The sequence below is a fragment of the Microtus oregoni genome, unplaced genomic scaffold (assembly GCF_018167655.1).
Source record: "Microtus oregoni isolate MIOR12 unplaced genomic scaffold, Mior012 000009F_ref0000495, whole genome shotgun sequence".
Classification (NCBI taxonomy): Eukaryota; Metazoa; Chordata; class Mammalia; order Rodentia; family Cricetidae; genus Microtus; species Microtus oregoni.
The window spans coordinates 18,677,496-18,695,587 of NW_024543068.1; the positions used below are offsets into that span (position 1 = coordinate 18,677,496).

Genomic DNA, 18,092 nt, shown 5'->3' on the forward strand with positions numbered 1-18,092 from the left:
TTTCCTGAAATGAATGGTCTTAGCAAACAAAAATAACATATAGAATGTAGTCATCAACCTCACCTTTCTGGTTAAATCCTGAAAATGCCCCTGGAATAAAGGTTAGGTGACTTCCATTCTGCTCTTAAAATAGTACATTGTTCTTTTGTAATTAACATTCTTAAATTAGAGTCTAGCTACTAATTATGTTCCCGATGCAAACAGGCAGCAAAAAGGTGCCTGTTGGTGTACCAAAAATATTCCCATGGGACAGACCTCAAGAGAATTATATAGTTTTGTTTTTATTTTCTTGCTTATTTCTTCCTAGTAGTTAGATTAATGGTATAGGAAGCTAACTGACAAAGTCTTAAGGAATTTAATTTGCTAAATTACAATATTCTTGTATTTTAAAATTCCATTATTTTGCTGCTTATATAGGAATTCATATAATTTCTAACAATCATATAGTGAACTAACATAACCTACCACCTACTGAGAACTTTTCATCCTGTTATTTTTATAAATTTTATTATTAAAAAAAGGGGGGGGGCTGGCGAGATGTCTCAGAGGGCAAAGGCACCTGCTGCTAAATCGAAAACCTGAGTTTGATCTCCAGACCCCACATGGCAGAGGATACGACCAACTCTCCCAATTTTACTCTGACCTCCACCCATGCACCCTGACACATTCATTCCCCACCCCAACCCCACTAAATGAATAAATAAAATGTAAAAATCATTAAAAATAAAACAAAAATAATGCTGAGTGTGGTGATATAGGCCTTGGTCCAGTACTTGGGAGACAAAAATAGTTGGGTCGCTCTTTTGTTCAGAGCCTTCATGATCTGTGTAGCAAGTTCCAAGCTAGCCAGGTTTCTTAGGGTTTATGTTGCTGTGTAAAGACACCATGGTTATAGCAACTCTTTTTTTTTTAAAGCATTTTGTTGGGGTGGCTTGCTTACAATTTCAGAGATTCAGTTCATTATCATCATAGCAGGGAGCATGGTGGCATGCAGGCAGATATGGTGCGGGCTACATCTTTCTTGCAGACAACAGGAAGTCGACTGAGACACTGGGTGGTATCCTGATCATAGGAAACCTCAAAGTTCACCCCACAGTGACACATTTCCTCTAACAGGACCATACTCACTCCCAACAAATCCACACCTCCTGATAGTGCCAATTCCCTCCCTATGAGGTTATGGGGGTCAATTATATTCAAACCACCACACCAGAGTTACATAATGAGACGCTGTCTCAAACCAAACCAAACCAAACCAAACCAAACGAACCAACAAACAAAACTACCAGAACAAAACAACTAAGTGTACTTGCCTAACATGTACAAGGCCTTAGGTTCAATATCCTGAACTGTAGAAAAAAAATAGCAATTAAGAACTAACATGGGGAAACAGAGAGATGGCTCAGCAGTGTATATTACTCTTCCTGAGGTCCCGAGTTCAGTTCACAATACTCCAGCTTCAAGGATCCAGTGCCTTCGGCTGGCCTCCATGGCAACTGCACTCACATGTACATGCCCCCCCCCATACATGCCCAGAATTAAAACTATTTTTTAAAAAGAGATAATCTACTGCTGAGGGAATATTTAGAGCAATGAAATGGTTCTTGTGAATATAACAAAAGCCAAATGCTATATACATTCATCGAAACCCATAGAACTTTATACTATGAAGTATGAATCTTTATGTTATAAACTGTAAGCTTAGGAGCGGAAGGAGGGAGAAGATGAGCAAGGAAGTCAGGACCCCGAGGGGTGCACCCACCCACTGAGACAATGGGGCTGATCTAATGGGAGCTCACCAAGGCCAGCTGGACTGTGACTGAAAAAGCATGGGATAAAACCGGACTCTCTGAACATGGCGAACAATGAGGACTGATGAGAAGCCAAGGACAATGGCACGGGGTTTTGATCTTACTTCATGTACTGGCTTTGTGGGAGCCTAGCCAGTTTGGATGTTCACCTTCCTAGACCTGGACGGAGGGGGGCGGACCTTGGACTTTCCACAGGCAGGGAACCCTGACTTCTCTTTGGACTGGAGAGGGAGGGGGAGAGGAGTGGGAGGAGGGGGGAGGGAAATGGGAGGCTGGGAGGAGGCGGATACTTTTTTTTTTCCTTTTCTCAATAAAAAAAAAAGAATGAATGAATAAACAAAAATTTTCAAGTGGTAAAAAAAAATAAACTGTAAGCTTCAGCCATTTAATAACAATGTATCAGCATTGGCACATTGATTATAACTTGTCAAGTAAGTGAGGAGACTGGGGTGTGGCAGGGAAGTGGCTGTGCTTCTCACTGCTTTTTTATTCTATAAATTGAGAGCTGCACTACAAAGTAAAGCCTGTCAATCAATTGCTCCAGGCATGCAACGGTTTTCATGGAAAAAGGTAAAGAAAGGAGTTGCCGACCCGACAGCCTCATGAGGTTAGTGTTTATTTTATAGGGTTTGTAGAATATTACTGGCCAGGAATAATTGTGTTGTGAGAATGGAATAAAATTAGAAGGGTGACTCAGAATGCCTGGGCCTGACCAATCTGCTCAATTGGATGGATCCATTTTTATCATTGAAGGAAGACATCCTAGGGTTTTCTTTTAAGCCTACACCTACATAGAGTGATTGCTCTGTCCACACCTTCTGGCCCTGAGTCTGTCCTGCAGCTTGTATTCCTGTCTTCCTTCTCTGTGTCTGTCCAATGGTTTCTGTTTCTCTCTTCTTTCTTTATTATATCTTTCTCCTGTTTATTGTTTTTTTTTTTTTTTTTTTTTTTTTTTTTTTTAAATAATTTTTTTATTAAGAAAAGAAGAAAAAAAAACATAAACAAAAAACAAGTTTCCACCTCCTCCCAGCCTCCCATTTCCCTCCCCCTCCTCCCACCCTTCTCCCCCTCCTCCCACCCTTCTACCCCTCCCCCCACTCCTCTCCCCCTCCCTCTCCAGTCCACAGAGCAGTCCAGGTTCCCTGCCCTGTGGTAAGTCCTAGGTCCTCCCCCCTCCGTCCATATCTAGGAAGGTGAACATCCAAACTGGCTAGGCTTCCACAAAGCCAGCACATTAAGTAGGATCAAAACCCCGTGCCATTGTCCTTGGCGTCTCATCAGCCCTCATTGTTCGCCATGTTCAGCCATTTAATAACAATGTATCAGCATTGGCACATTGATTATAACTTGTCAAGTAAGTGAGGAGACTGGGGTGTGGCAGGGAAGTGGCTGTGCTTCTCACTGCTTTTTTATTCTATAAATTGAGAGCTGCACTACAAAGTAAAGCCTGTCAATCAATTGCTCCAGGCATGCAACGGTTTTCATGGAAAAAGGTAAAGAAAGGAGTTGCCGACCCGACAGCCTCATGAGGTTAGTGTTTATTTTATAGGGTTTGTAGAATATTACTGGCCAGGAATAATTGTGTTGTGAGAATGGAATAAAATTAGAAGGGTGACTCAGAATGCCTGGGCCTGACCAATCTGCTCAATTGGATGGATCCATTTTTATCATTGAAGGAAGACATCCTAGGGTTTTCTTTTAAGCCTACACCTACATAGAGTGATTGCTCTGTCCACACCTTCTGGCCCTGAGTCTGTCCTGCAGCTTGTATTCCTGTCTTCCTTCTCTGTGTCTGTCCAATGGTTTCTGTTTCTCTCTTCTTTCTTTATTATATCTTTCTCCTGTTTATTGTTTATTTTGTTTCCTTTTTCCTGTAGCATACTAGGCTTACCAGTAGCCTTTTCTGTAGTAAGTCCCAGATCAACCTGAGCTACATATTGAGACTTTGTGCTAAAAATTAAAAAAAAAAATAGTAAGAGGTTAGGGTTATAGTTTAGTGGCAGAGGGCTTCCCAGCTAGGAGACCCTATATGCAGTCCCCATTATGTAGGGTGGTAGGACACAATGCATCAGTGGTCTGGAGGACATTTATTTGTTTTAGTTGTTTCTCACCTCTAATAGGAAGTAGGAAAATTCCTGTGGATGATAATAGCTGATGTGAATATGTTTTATTACCATTGGTTAATAAAGAAGCTGATTTGGCCTATGGCAGGACAGAATAGAGCTAGGCAGGAAAACTAAACTGTATGCAGAGAGAAAGAAGGCAGAGTCAGGGACACCGGAATCTTACCGGTAGTCCACAGCCTCGTGGTGATACATAGATTAATAGAACTGGGTTAATTTAAGGTATAAGAGTTAGCTAGAAAGACACCTAAGCTGTGGGACAAACAGTGTTGTAATTAATATAGTTTCTGTGTGATTATTCTGGTTTGAGCAGCCAAGAAATGAATGTGCAGTCTCTGCTTACAAATAACAATAACCAAAGTGATCCGTAAGTATGTATAGCCAGCTCCTAGTCGGAGAATTCCTACAAGGAGACTCCTGAGTTTGAGTTGATAGTTTTTCCTTTGGGTATAAAATATACACTCACACCTCTATCCACACGCAAACAAACAAATGTAGTTTAAAAAATTAGAAAATTCAGGTATTTATTAAAGGTGCTAAGAGGCCTATAAGTGAAGTCTTCAAGATGGAAAGTATCCCTCAGTGGTAGTGTCCTGTTAGTTTATATGTGAGCCTCTTGGTTCAATCCCTATCACTCCTTCCCCCAAAATTATCAATACAGAGTTTAACATTTATAAAATAGATTCAAATTGACCTGAGTTCAGAAGAAACATGGAAAAGCAAAAAGAAATGTTAGTCAAAGATCTATTCTATACAAGCAAAAATCAGATGGAAAAGTAATAAATTATTTTTAATACTAAAATAAGTTTGAGGCTGGGCAATGGTGGCGCACGCCTTTAATCCCAGCAGTCGGGAGGCAGAGGCAGGCGGATCTCTGTGAGTTCGAGACCAGCCTGGTCTACAGAGCTAGTTCCAGGACAGGCTCCAAAGCCACAGAGAAACCCTGTCTCGAAAAACCAAAAATAAATAAATAAAATAAAATAAGTTAGAAGAAAAGAAAATTATATCATTCCCCTAGTTACACAGGAGAGTTCATTTTGTTGTTGTTGTTGTTCTTGAAGTAACAAAAGTAATTTTCAGTGGCAAAGTGTGATTCATTTGCTCAGGAATGCTTCCCAGGCCCCTTGTATGCATTAAGTAAAAACTAATCAAGTGCTCTATTCCAGTGGAGGAGGCAGGTCATAAACAAAGAAAATATAGTGTGCCAGCTAGGATGTGCGGTGATTAAATCTGAGCTGATGCGAGTGAGTTGAGGAAGGCGGAAGCAGGGAGGAGAGAGAGCATTTGAGCAGACGACAGAATCAACTGTGAAGCTCTGAGGGGCCAGTTCCAAGCTGCCTAATAATCACAGATATCTGCCAGGAAACCATGTTACACACACGCACGCGCACACACACACACAATGCTTATATACATAAGAACAACAACAACAAAATGAGCTCTCCTGTGTAACTAGGGAAACGATATAATTTTCTTTTCTTCTAACTTATTTTAGTGTTAAAAATAATTTATTACCCCAAGATATTTTATGCTATTTGTGGCTATCGTGAAAGGTGATGCTTCTCTAATTTCCCTCTCTGTTTCCTTATCCTTAGTGTATAGGAAGGCCACTGACTTTTTGGAGTTGATCTTGTATCCTGCCACATTACTAAAGGTGTTTATCAGCTGTAGGAGTTCTTTGGTAGAGTTTTTGGGGTCGCTTATGTATACTATCATATCATCTGCAAATAACGAGAGCTTAACTTCTTCTTTTCCGATACGAATCCCCTTGATCCCCTTATGTTGTCTTATTGCTATTGCTAGAACTTCAAGCACTATATTGAAGAGGTATGGAGAGAGTGGACAGCCTTGTCGTGTTCCTGATTTTAGTGGGATGGCTTTGAGTTTTTCTCCATTTAATTTAATGTTAGCTGTCGGTTTGCTGTAAATAGCTTTTATTATATTTAGGTATGACCCTTGTATCCCTAATCTCTCCAAGACTTTTATCATAAAGGGGTGTTGAATTTTGTCAAATGCTTTTTCAGCATCTAATGAAATGATCATATGGTTTTTTTCTTTCAGTTTATTTATATGGGGAGTTGTGGATATAATTGACTTTGGATCACCTCCTGTTTTCCGTTTGCTGTAATGTCTTTGGGATCCAATCAGGGTGTTGAGTTCAATGTGACATTTAGTTATTTTTCCAGGGCTGGGTAATCTAATGCGACAGGGAACCCTGCTGTATCTGGCTGCTCACCTGTCCACCACCGTCTGACTTGTGTCTGGTTTTGGCTGTTAGGACATGCTGCCTTGGTTCCTGTGTAGGAGCTTTTGCCAAAGACTTTTGCTTGGTGAGGAACTGCTGGCTAAGAGATCATGCAAATATGCAACTTTGTAAAACAGAGTGAAATCGTTTCTGTGGCTGTAGAATTTGAGTCCCTCTGCAACACTTATTATTGGATCTTTTTCACACTCAAAACTACTGCAAGTAAATTGACATTTTATTGGTACTGATTTTTATTATAATTATGGATTGATTATATCTTCATATATTTGTAAATGGGTCACATTTACTTCTCCATTAAATTTTTGGTCATGTTTTTTACTGTGAAGTTTTTACTTATTTTTAGGAATCATATATATAGTATTTCATTGCTTTATCAATTATATCCACTATAAGTAAAAAAAATTATTTATTACTTTTCCATCTGATTTTTGTTTGTATAGAATAGATCTTTGACTAACATTTCTTTTTGCTTTTCCATGTTTCTTCTGAACTCAGGTCAATTTGAATCTATTTTTACACAATGGAAAAAGAAAAATGGATTATTTTTCTAAGTAACTGATGGAAATTCATAAAATTTCCAATTGAATTATCAAGACAGAAATAGTAAATTGACTCCAAGACAGGCATACGCCTTAAGTGTGCTTTCAGCCTGCAAGATGGCTCGGTCCTATTATAGCACTTGCTACCAACCATGATGGCTTCATTTTGGCTTTGGGGCCTACAAGATAGAAGGAGGGAACTGACCCTACACGTGTCCTCTACATCTGTACATGTGCATACAGTTACTTCTGATTATCGGATGCCTGTCTCACTCATGCTATTCCCATATATGCTGGGGAGTTTTATAGCAACCAGATAATCAGCCAACTGTCCATCCACACAACTCATCCTTATCCTATACCTGTAGAAATATACATCAAGGAAACAACCCAAAGAGGGAAGTAATTTATTGGAGTGTAGTGTTTGTAGTTAAAACCTGAAGGTGATCCACATGGCCACGGAAGAAGGGTCAATCAGGAAACATTCTGCTGTAGGACACAAAAGATGCTCACCAGGAAAGGCAGACATACAGAACTGAGGAAGACTCATAAGCTAGGAGAGAAAAGTTCCCAAGACAAATATACAATGGGGTTTAATTACAGCAGGGTGGGAAGAGGCCACGGCTGGAACAGAACTGATGATTAAAGGAATTGATAGTTGTTGTAGCTATTGATAGATATTTATTTTTTTAAAGATCTGTTTTGTTTATTTTTTAATTGTGTGTATGTGAGGGAGGGGAGAGGGCCTGTGTACACACGAGCGCAGGTCACCTCATAGTCTAAGAGAGAGCACTGGACAGGTCTGCCTAGGTAGCCCTGGCTAGCCTGTATAGACCAGGCTTCCTACCCACTCTCAGGATCTGCCTGTGTCTGTTTCCCACATGCAGGGATGAAAGGTGTGCACTACCATGCCTGGCAATTCAAAATGTTATTACATTTTTTTGTATTCCTTTGTTTTATTACAATTGGTAGAACATAGAGTATACAGATATATTAATGGAACATTCTTAATTTGTTTTAAAATTTAAGTAGAACACATCTAGAAGTAACTTTTTAAATTAAGTTTTATTGTTATTGTGTGTGTATATGATGCGTGCGTGAGAGTGTATGATGTATGTGTGAGTGTGGGCACACTTGTGCCGCTGTGTACGTGTGTGTAGGTCAGCGATCATTGTCAGGTTTTTGCCATTGTTTCTGGTAATCTAACTCAAGCTATCAGGCTTGGCCAGCTAGCACTTTTATTTGCTGAGCCATCTTGCTGATCCTAGTGGGTGTTGCTTGTGGTCCTAACATGTAGGGTTGACATAGAAAGATCATAAGTTCAAGACCAGCATGAGCTAAATAGTGAATTTGAGATCAGCCTGGGCTGGTCAAAACAAAAACAAATTGGCTATGCTTTGAAGTAAAACAGCTTTATCATGATACCGGGAAGCTAACTATTAAATAGATGTTTTCTGTTTGGCTGGGCGGCGGCGGCGCACGCCTTTAATCCCAGCACTCAGGAGGCAGAGGCAGGCAGATCTACAAGCCTGGTCTACAAGAGCTAGTTCCAAGACAGGAACCAAAAAGCTACAGAGAAACCCTGTCTCGAAAAATCCAAAAAAAAAGAATATAAATTTTCCAGTGAGGACAAACTATCATGACCATTCTGTTCTGTGTTTGTGTGACTAACATTAAGTTTCCTCAGTTATATGCTAAACTTGCTTCATTTGCCTTCCAAGATTCTAAGGCGTTAGAAATCTAAGAACTTTACTGTCACAAGGAGGATAACTCAGAATAATCTTTATTCTATTGTTTTGTCTGGCTTAGAAAAAGCAAACTAAAGTTTTAAGAAATAAAATATATTTTTATAATTTTGTAATCAAAATGGCATAATCCAAAGAAAATTCATAGTTAAAATAAAACTCCATTAAAATTTAGAAAGTGCCTTTTACCTTTAACAAGAACTTTGATAACTCCTGTTTTTTCAAGTTCTTAATTTCTTATTGTTTAAGCTTTCTACTTTGCATTTTTATTAAACGTCATTAATTTATTGTCTCCAAGTTTTGTTTTTTTTAGACAGATTTTCAAGACATATCCAAGTTTTAAAAAAATGTATATATTTAATAGTTTTGGCTTTCAAGACAGTGTTTCTCTATGTAGCCCTGGCTGTCCTGGAACTTGCTCTGTCGACCAGGCTGCCCTTGAGCTCCCAGAGATCCGCCTGCCTCCCGAGTGCTGGGACTAAAAGCATGCATCACCACTGCCTGGCAGTGTGACACTTAGGTTTTCAAAAATTAGCTATTTCAATAGCTTATTACTTTGTTCTTTTTGATAAAGCAACGAATCTCTTTAGCACTTCAAATTACTTAATAAATTCTAGTTGCTTTCATTCCTAAGTTAATTTTTCTTATCCTGTGTATGTGTGTACAGTATATACAATTTCTTCCCCTGCCCTGTGCTGAGGACCAAGCCCAGGGCCTTGTGTGCGCTAAGCAAGTAGTCCACCACTGAACTTCCCTCCAAATCCTCCTTTAAATATATTTATTTAAAAGGTAGACCGAACTGCATTTCTCATTCTTATTTTTACTAAATTGTCTACTTAAGGTAGGGTCTAACTATGCTTTCCAGGCTGGTCTAGAACTCATGGGTTGAAGGGACTCTCCAGCCTTAGCCGCAGGGCTGGCTGGGACTACAGGTATGGGCCACCCAGTCTAAGATTAGGGTTAGATCCAAGTTCTTGTTAAGTGTTACCCTAGAATGATTGTATTAACTTGTACCTTTATACCATGATCATATTCATTCACATTCAGCTTGCAATCAGCTTTTCAGTAGAAGTATTAAAATAATTAAAAGTCTTTCATATTATTGGAAATACAGAGATGGGTAAGAGATGTATAGAGACTCTGTAGAAAAAAATGTAGATATGCACAGTGATAAAAATACCCACAATCTTTCTAGAAGTTAACACTACAGCTCTAAAATGTGGGCCCTGTGCTTCTCTGTATTTCCTAAAATGCATGCTTTTGGCATTTGACCAATAGTCGGAATACCAACCGAACAACATAAAAAGCTGATGTGGAAATAAAAATTAGCCAAGGCTGACCCAAATGTGGATGGCTAAGGAGTGCCTGTGCCATCTCTCTGTCACACTGTATCTGAGACCTTTCAGAGACAAATGCCCGAGTTTCAGGGAACAAGAATAGGTGTGTACATAGGGTACACCCTAGATTGCCCACAGCATTTCCCCATGACACTGACCTGGATTCTGTAGTCTTGAGGCGCGCATTTGGAAGATCAGTCAACTTTTCTTCCAAGGCTTTATCACCCGTTTCTATGGATATATTTTCCTCACTTTTTATAGGAGTCAACGTAGTCTGGAAACATTTTTCGCCTTGGAAAGTGAGTGTTAGGTCTGAGATGGTGACATGTTTGGAGGCATCTTTGAACTCGTTCTTACTTTTCATGTCTCGTAGACACCCATGCCTCAGGACATTTGCCTTGGGAAATGACAAGCAATAGCAAATCAGTTAAGGAAGGACATCATGCAGAAACAGACTGTTTAGGGAGCAGTTTCTAGTCATTTTATTCATTCTTATTGAGTGTTCACAGGTCCAGGGACAGGGAATAAGTCATGGTCTTTCCCGGCTATGGAAAAAAGCCTGGGCTGGTGTGGAGGCTGGTGCCATGGGAACCATGGCAGGCTCCGCTGCAGCCTAATGCAGTACGTTCAGTTCCGAGTGCCATTCACCAATGCCCCCATCACATAAGATGATTAGTGTGTAGTCATGACACCCATCTTTGAATTAGGGGGTAAAGAAGGTTTTCTAGGAATACCTTGCATTCTACCTCAGTCAGGTTGCTCTTAGGAGCATCTCATAGGTCATGGGAGGTTGGGGCTCATAATTATAATAATTCTGATTTTTGAGATCTACAGCCTAATCTAAAATGCAATTCCCTGAAACCACTCCTCTGTTTTTAATGGTCTTCCCATCACATACCACTGGTCCATGTCTCTCAGTGACCGTATTAGAATGTCTCATGTGGGCCTCAGTGCAATCAGTCAGCAAACTCTATCCCTTTGTCTCTAACAGTCTTCACGTCTGCTCTTCTTCTTCCATGACCACCACCTGTCCATTCTAGTCCTCTTGGGCTCAATGGCACATATCTGTAGTTCCAGCACAGGGGAAACTGAGGCTGGAGGGTTGCAAATTCAAGGACAGTCTGGGCTATAATAGCAAGACCTTGTCTCAAAAAACAACAGACAAAGCCCAACCCAAAGCATGTCCTAGGAGTAATGCAGTCATCTTATTTCCTGAAGAGAGAACTCCATTTCTTTCTTACAGTGGCAGCCATTTCTATTTAGTATAAATTATTTAAGGTTCTGTAAGGAAAGTCTGCTTAAGAAAGGCCAGCTGCTCTTCCAGAGGACCCAGGTTCAATTCCCAGCACACACATGTGACTCACAACTGCCTATAACTCCAGTCCCTGGAGATCCAGCGCTCTCTTCTGGCCTCTGCGGGCACTGCACACATGTGGTGTATGAACATACATGCAAGCAAAACATCCATACACATTAAAAAAGAATCCTCTGAGGAATGAAGTGAAAGTTAGGAAATGTTTCCTTGTGTGGTGGCCCTGTGCAGAAATAATGGTTTTCTGGCACACAATCTCCATCCTACTTTCATCATGGATTTTGCATAGATCTGCTTTGAGGTCATTTTGAAATTATCATCTGTATTTCTAGTCTAACATTTTATATTTATTATTATTACATGGAGGTTCTAATCTCAGGCCATATGCACAATGTACCAGTGCTTTGTACCACTGACTTGTATCCCTATCCTTTTTCCTACTTTTAATTTTGGGATGAGGTCTCACCGAGTTCTCAGGCTGTCCTGGAACTCATCCTGCGGTCCATGCAGGCCTTGAACTCTCAAGCTTCTGTTACAGGCTTTTGCCACCAGCTCTGTGTAATTATCATCAGAATTTTCTACCTGTCATTAGAAACTGTGGAAAACTATTTGAATATTTCCTATTTTAAAAGTACTTACCTGTAGAATAGGAAACAAAATTCAGAAAAGCAAATAAGGTACAATCTGCGCATGTTTCCTCAACATAGAGACAAACTGTTTTTCGCAGTTTATGTTGTTTCTTATGTATGTCTGTATGTGTGGGTGCATGTGTGTGTATGTGCTTGTGGAGGTCAGAAGTCCACATGGGCTTCGTCTGTCTACCCCTCTATCTTATGTTTTGAAACAATGTTTCTCAGTGGGACTTGAGGCTCACTGTCTAGGCCAGACTAGCTCTTCAGTGCTGGGATTTCAAGCGTGTGCCCCCATGCCCAGGCTTTCATGTAGGAGCTGGGCATCAAGCCTAGGTCTGCATGCTTGTGCAGCAAGCAGTTTACTAACTGAGCCATCCGTCTCCCCAGCCCTATTCTTTCTTTTAGTGCCTATGTATCCATGCACTCTTATATCTTAGAGATTATAGTCTTTGCCTATGTATCCATGCACTCTTAATATCTTAGAGATTATAGTCTTTGCCTATGTATCCATGCACTCTTATATCTTAGAGATTATAGTCTTTGCCTATGTATCCATGCACTCTTATATCTTAGAGATTATAGTCTTTGCCTATGTATCCATGCACTCTTATATCTTAGAGATTATAGTCTTCCGGTTTGTTTTTTTCCGAGACAGGGTTTCTCTGTGGTTTTGGTTCCTGTCCTGGAACTAGCTCTCGTAGACCAGGCTGGCCTCGAACTCACAGAGATCCGCCTGCCTCTGCCTCCCTAGTGCTGGGATTAATGGCGTGCGCCACCACCGCCCGGCTAGTCTTCCGTTTTTTAAGTCAATTATGAACATCTTTTCAGGCCAAGAAATGCTTTTGAATAATTTTAACAAGTATACAAAACTAATTTGTCTAATAGAGTTTTGCTATAATCTTGATGTACTTTGGGAGCACCAAACAGAGGACTGTGAACTTGCCCTTTGTAGTTCCAAGTTTGTTTGGCTCTTCTTGGCAGGAGTTCCTCAATCTGTGTGGAGTGACCCCTCAGGGACAAACCATCTTTTTCACCAGGATCATATATCAGGTATCTTACATATCAAATATTGACATTACAATTCATAACTAGCAAAATTACAGCTATGAAATAACAACAAAAATAATTTGTGGCTAGGGGTCACCACAACATGAGGAATCACATTAAAGGGTAGCAATACTAGGAAGGTTGAGAACCGCTGGGTTAGGCTGTTCTCATGCTTTCATTACTTTGCTGTTATAGCCATTAGATTATATTAATATTCTCATTTTAGTTTGTATAGGTTCAGCAATTTAGTCGGTCATAAATGGGATACCCAAAAGCTAAGATTCTAACCTTGGTTTTCTGATCCTGGCCCTGACGTTCTCTGTGTCACACTACTGCTTCCCGGTACTGGAGTAAGTTTGATACAGGGATGGTCACTAGTTCAGGGACTATTTTATGACTTATACTGGGCTCAGGGGTTGAATCCTTTGTTGAAACCATGGTACTCAGAGTTGGCTCCACAGCGTTTTCATCATCAGTGTTGACTGAGAACTTGGCCACAGCTCCTGTGCTTGGTCACCAAAGAATGGAAGTCCCTACAACACATACCTTTTCCTCTTCCTTGGCCTTTATTATGTCGTCGTTTTCAAATACTACTGTGACCCCTGAGACATTCGGGGACTCTTTGTCTTCTATGACTTCCGTGACCTCTGTGACGATTTTTATATCTGGAGCATCTGTGGCCCCAGTTTCTGGGATATCGGTGACATCAGTGACATCAGTGATATCCGTAACATCTGTAAATTCTGAGAAGTCTGCACTTTGAGTGACGGCAGCGGAGTAGATGCGAGTGTGGGAGCGCACAGCCTGCAGCTCTGCAAACGCCGTAATGTCCATGATGTCCATCGAGCCTGTGATGTCTGTGCTGTTTGTGATTTCTGAGAGGCTGGAGACCTCGGATACTTTGGAAGTTCTGGCTTTCTCCTGGTTCAAGAGGGTGATGAGGTCCACCCACTGGGAAAATACGATATCCTGTTTATATACAGGAGCACAGAGCTGTAAATAGTAGGCTCGGCCACTTATCAGCTTAACTTTGAGTCGCATGTTCTTAGCACTGTGCACAGAAAGAGTCACAAACTGCAGAGGGAGAAACCTAAAAACAAACGCAAGTGGAATGTCATCTGAAGACCTATAAAGGATTTACCGGCTCAGAGAATCAGACCGTCAATGGCCTTGTGTCCCAGATAGCTGAGGGTGGGAGCTCCTAACAGCCGTCTCATCTTAACCATGCCTCTAAGACTCTGATTTTACTAAGTGACAAGAACATTGTTTATCACGAGGAGCTGCCCATTCTCATTAATCCTGAAAAGTTGAGGCTGAGGGCTGGTGAGTTGGCTTTAACTAGGTAAGGGTACCCACAGCCAAGCTTGATGACCTAAGTTCAATCCCTTGGACCCATATGGAAAAGGACAGGCTAATTCCACAAACTTGTCTCCTAATATTGGACTGTGGATGCACTGCCTGCACATACACACACACACACACACACACACACACACAAAATAAATATATTAGAAGCTGAGGTTTACACATCTGTGAATTCAAATAAAAGCTACATTGAGATTTAATATTATTCCAGTCAGAATGGTTTCTATCACTAAGACAAACAAAAGGTGCTGGCAGCGAGCGATACAGGGAGAATACGGAAAGCATTATGTACTACTGGTAGGAGAATAACTTAGTGTAGCTGCTATGGTAACCAGTCAGCATGGAGGCTCCTCAAAGAGCTAAAACTTGAACTCTCATGTGATTCAGCAACATCATTCCTGGTTGTGCTCATCCAATGGAATCTAAGGCATCATGCAACAGGTATACCTGCTTACTCCTGGTTTCCAGGGCACTGGTCACAACAGGCAAGTTATGGAATTAGGCCAGGGAGTATGAACAGATAGATAGGTAGATAAATACACACACACACACATATACTCGAGCTTTATTCATCCATAAAGAATAATGAGATGATATCTGCAGGAAAGCGTCTAAAACTAGAGATGGCATTAGGTGAAATAAGCCAGGTTTAGGAAGTCAGAAGTATCATGCCCTCTCTCATGAGGAGTCTGGATGTTTAAAAAGGTGAGGCGATAAAACACTTGCTGTGTGAGCCTGATGGCCTGGTTTTGGACTTTGAAACTCAGTCCAAGCATCTGTAATCCTAGCTGGCCTTACTGGGGAGTGGGAGGTGGAGATGGGAAGATTGTTGGAAGCTTCTGCACTTGCTAGTCCGGAGTACACAGCAGTGAACAAGAGAGACGCTGTCTCTCACGGGGGAGTTGATGACTGACACCTGAGGATGTCCTCTGACCTCCTCATATACACAAGACACACATGCACCATGTGCACACACACACATGCATGTGCACCCCCACACATACAATTACACAGACATAAAAGACATGAAAGTAAAAGGAGAGTATATGAGATGAAGAAGAGGCCCGATGGGATGGGGTTGGAGGCCAAGGGAGGGCAAAGAAGGGTGGATATGTTCAAGGTACTTAATGCACACGTATGGAAACATTATAATGAAACCCATTATTTGTACAGTAAGTATACAGTGATAAAATTGTCTAAAAATGAGGCCAAAATTAAGCTACTTGATCAAGATCATAGACAAGATGAGGCCAGACAAATTCTGATGGATGCGAGGCCACTGTGGGGAGGAAGAGCAAGCTCTTGAGCGGCTGCTGTTTTTAGTCCTCATTACTTTAGGTTTTTCTTTTCTTTTTTTTTTAAACTTAATTGTCAGTTGTCATGAACCATTTTTTCCCCTGGATGCTCTTATAGACACCCCTGCATCATCTGAGAAAGTAATGTGCCTGACGGCTCTTTTGGAACCCTAGCCGCCAGCGTCTCCACTTTCAGCTCGGAGGGGCTATGGTGTTCTCTGAGAGACTGCTGTCCTCCTGTCCCGTGACTCACCTGGTGAGCACCAGCTTGTCTGTGGAGGAAGATGACAGGAGGCGTTTAAAGAGCGGTTCTGATTCTTTTCTAGCCTCTGGTGTCAGATGTGCCAACAGCATCACATTGGGGGTCTTCAGGACGGGATTGGAAGAACAGATGCCGATGGTCACCCAGTTTGCTCGGTTATGCAGATAAATCGACTCACCTCTCCTATTGACCTGAAAGCAGAGAACAGGAAAGGAGTTTCTTGATAAAAGGCGTAGATTTAGCACCCTTGCTTGCTAGAGCAGTGTAAGTGAGGCCAGAGAACAGGGGAAATGAGCCATGGTACCTCCATTCCTTGACTTGTTCATGATTTGGAGATAGCAGAATGAATAGCCACAGTCTCTGGCCTGTGGAGTCTCCTAGGGAGGACCAGAGCTAGCGACTAAGGTAACTATTAGTACTTCAGGGTACTATGGAGCATGTGACTGGGGTATTGACTTAGGAATGAAGTTGGTGATGTGTTAGCACACATGTAGCAGTTAGTTCAAGTGAGCAAGCACTCTGGGTGCTTTCTAAGATGCTTGCCTTACCCCCCTCACTTGAACCTCCAGAGTCAGGAATTTTGGTAGCTTGCTACCAATGACTAACTAGGAAAAGCTGGGCATCTTGGAGAGTGTGAATGCAGTTATGTGGGACTGTGGCTGATATGTAGATCATAAACTCCCCCTTCCTCGTGTGGGGCCAGGGTTGTGTGGTTAGAGTGCACAAGAGATAGTATGAAAAAGGTTCAGGAATAAAGGGGAAAGAGATTAGCAGGAGGAAGTAACCAAATGCCAAAAACATTAAATTATGACATCATGTGTTCCTGGGGATCGTGTGTCTAGGGCAGCACTGAAACATGTTCTGGAGACTCCGCTCTTCTCCGTGGTACGTTGGACACAGAGATGTCACACTAGTCCTCCACACTTAGGAAGAATGAATTCTCCTTATCTTTGAAGTGTCTGTCACTTTCCTTGTTATACTCTGTGGGATCAGCTGAAGGTGTTGGCTCTGTGTTCAGCAGCAGACGATCATGACATTTCTGTGAGGGACAGGCAAGGTTCACATTGCTGAGCCCATATCTTTGCTTGAGAGCCTAATGTTGAGTGTTGAGAGGAAAGCCCAGCCAACTCCCAGGTGTTCTGAAGCTTCATTCAGGATGCTGGCACATTCTTGCAAGAAAGAACTCTTGTCTCTGACGCTATCTGACAGTTATATTGCCCTTTCAGGACCAACATATAAGACTTATTTTAATTCTTAGCACTCCCCAGATTGTTGTCTACTTACTTGGTCACTAGGGACTGACCCCAGGGTCTTGTGCATGCTAGACCAGGACTCTACCATTGAGCTCCTCTTCAGCCTCAGACATTTGTCTTTAAAATATAGGTCTAGGGGCTAGAGAAGAGCTCAGCTGTAAGGCCTTGCTCCTCTTACAGAGACCCGGGTCCAATCACCAGCATCTACATGCTGGTTCACAACCATCTATAGGCGTATACATGGTGTACAAACACATGCAGGCAAGCCACTCACATACTTAACATAGACAGTTTTAAAAATTAAAACTCTAAGAAAGAAATTATCTGGATACCTTCCTGTGATAGCATGTTCTAAACATCATTTTGTGTAACAAGATTATGTTAGCATGACAATTTGGCTAGCATGGTAGAATTTGGACAGAATTCTCGCCTTCGAGTTTGTTTGGAACATTTTCCTGTAACACTAAGTTTTCAGGTTTTTTAAAAGTCACAAAGCTGTCCCCCTTAATATCACACTGTGCTCTCAAGCCACTAAAAAGATTTCTCTTTTCAGCATTTCACTGTCTTTGAGAAAATGAAATCTGGAAGTGACAGGACTTGATTGAGAGTGCAGGTGTTATTTACCTGAATAAAATTGCTCTCCAGTATGGGAGGGGTTATAAAAGGGGCATACTCTCCTCCGTCCAGCACATTCTTGAGACGCCCTAGACGGAAAGCCTTTGGGATCCAGACAGGATCTTCGTCATCCTCTAACTGCTTGTTCTTCTCCATCATGCTGACATGGAACATCAGAAAAGCGAGAGAACAGAGAACAAATGCATGAATCTGCAAAGAAGGACATAGCTACACTGCATCCTTTAGTTATTACTGAGTAAGTTTTTATCAAATCTGTGATATGCTTGACTCCACGCCAGGCAATGTAGGCACATATACACCTGGAACTTATACTTTGGGGGGTGGCAAACAGTTAGCAATCAAACACAAAAGTTGTCTGATAGAACAAACAGCAGTCATAAAGAGGAACGGGTGTGTGACTGGCAATCCTTACTAGTGTGGGAAGGAAGGTAAGGAGACTTTTTTAACATATGCCTTCTCCCTGAAACCA

At 41.4% G+C, this 18,092-nt stretch overlaps 1 protein-coding gene across 1 annotated transcript in view; it reads right to left on the minus strand.

Annotated features, from left to right (window-relative positions):
- Fam71d (family with sequence similarity 71 member D) overlaps window positions 1-17,761 on the minus strand; it is a 37,570-nt gene extending 19,809 nt beyond the window's left edge. The window contains exons 1-4 of the mRNA XM_041658656.1: window positions 17,612-17,761; window positions 15,726-15,925; window positions 13,359-13,902; window positions 9,980-10,218 (exon numbers count right to left, since the gene is read on the minus strand). Of these exons, the coding sequence (XP_041514590.1) occupies window positions 9,980-10,218; window positions 13,359-13,902; window positions 15,726-15,925; window positions 17,612-17,761 (1,133 nt within the window). The remainder of the gene's footprint in view (window positions 1-9,979; window positions 10,219-13,358; window positions 13,903-15,725; window positions 15,926-17,611) is intronic.
- Between the last annotated feature and the right edge of the window lie 331 nt (window positions 17,762-18,092).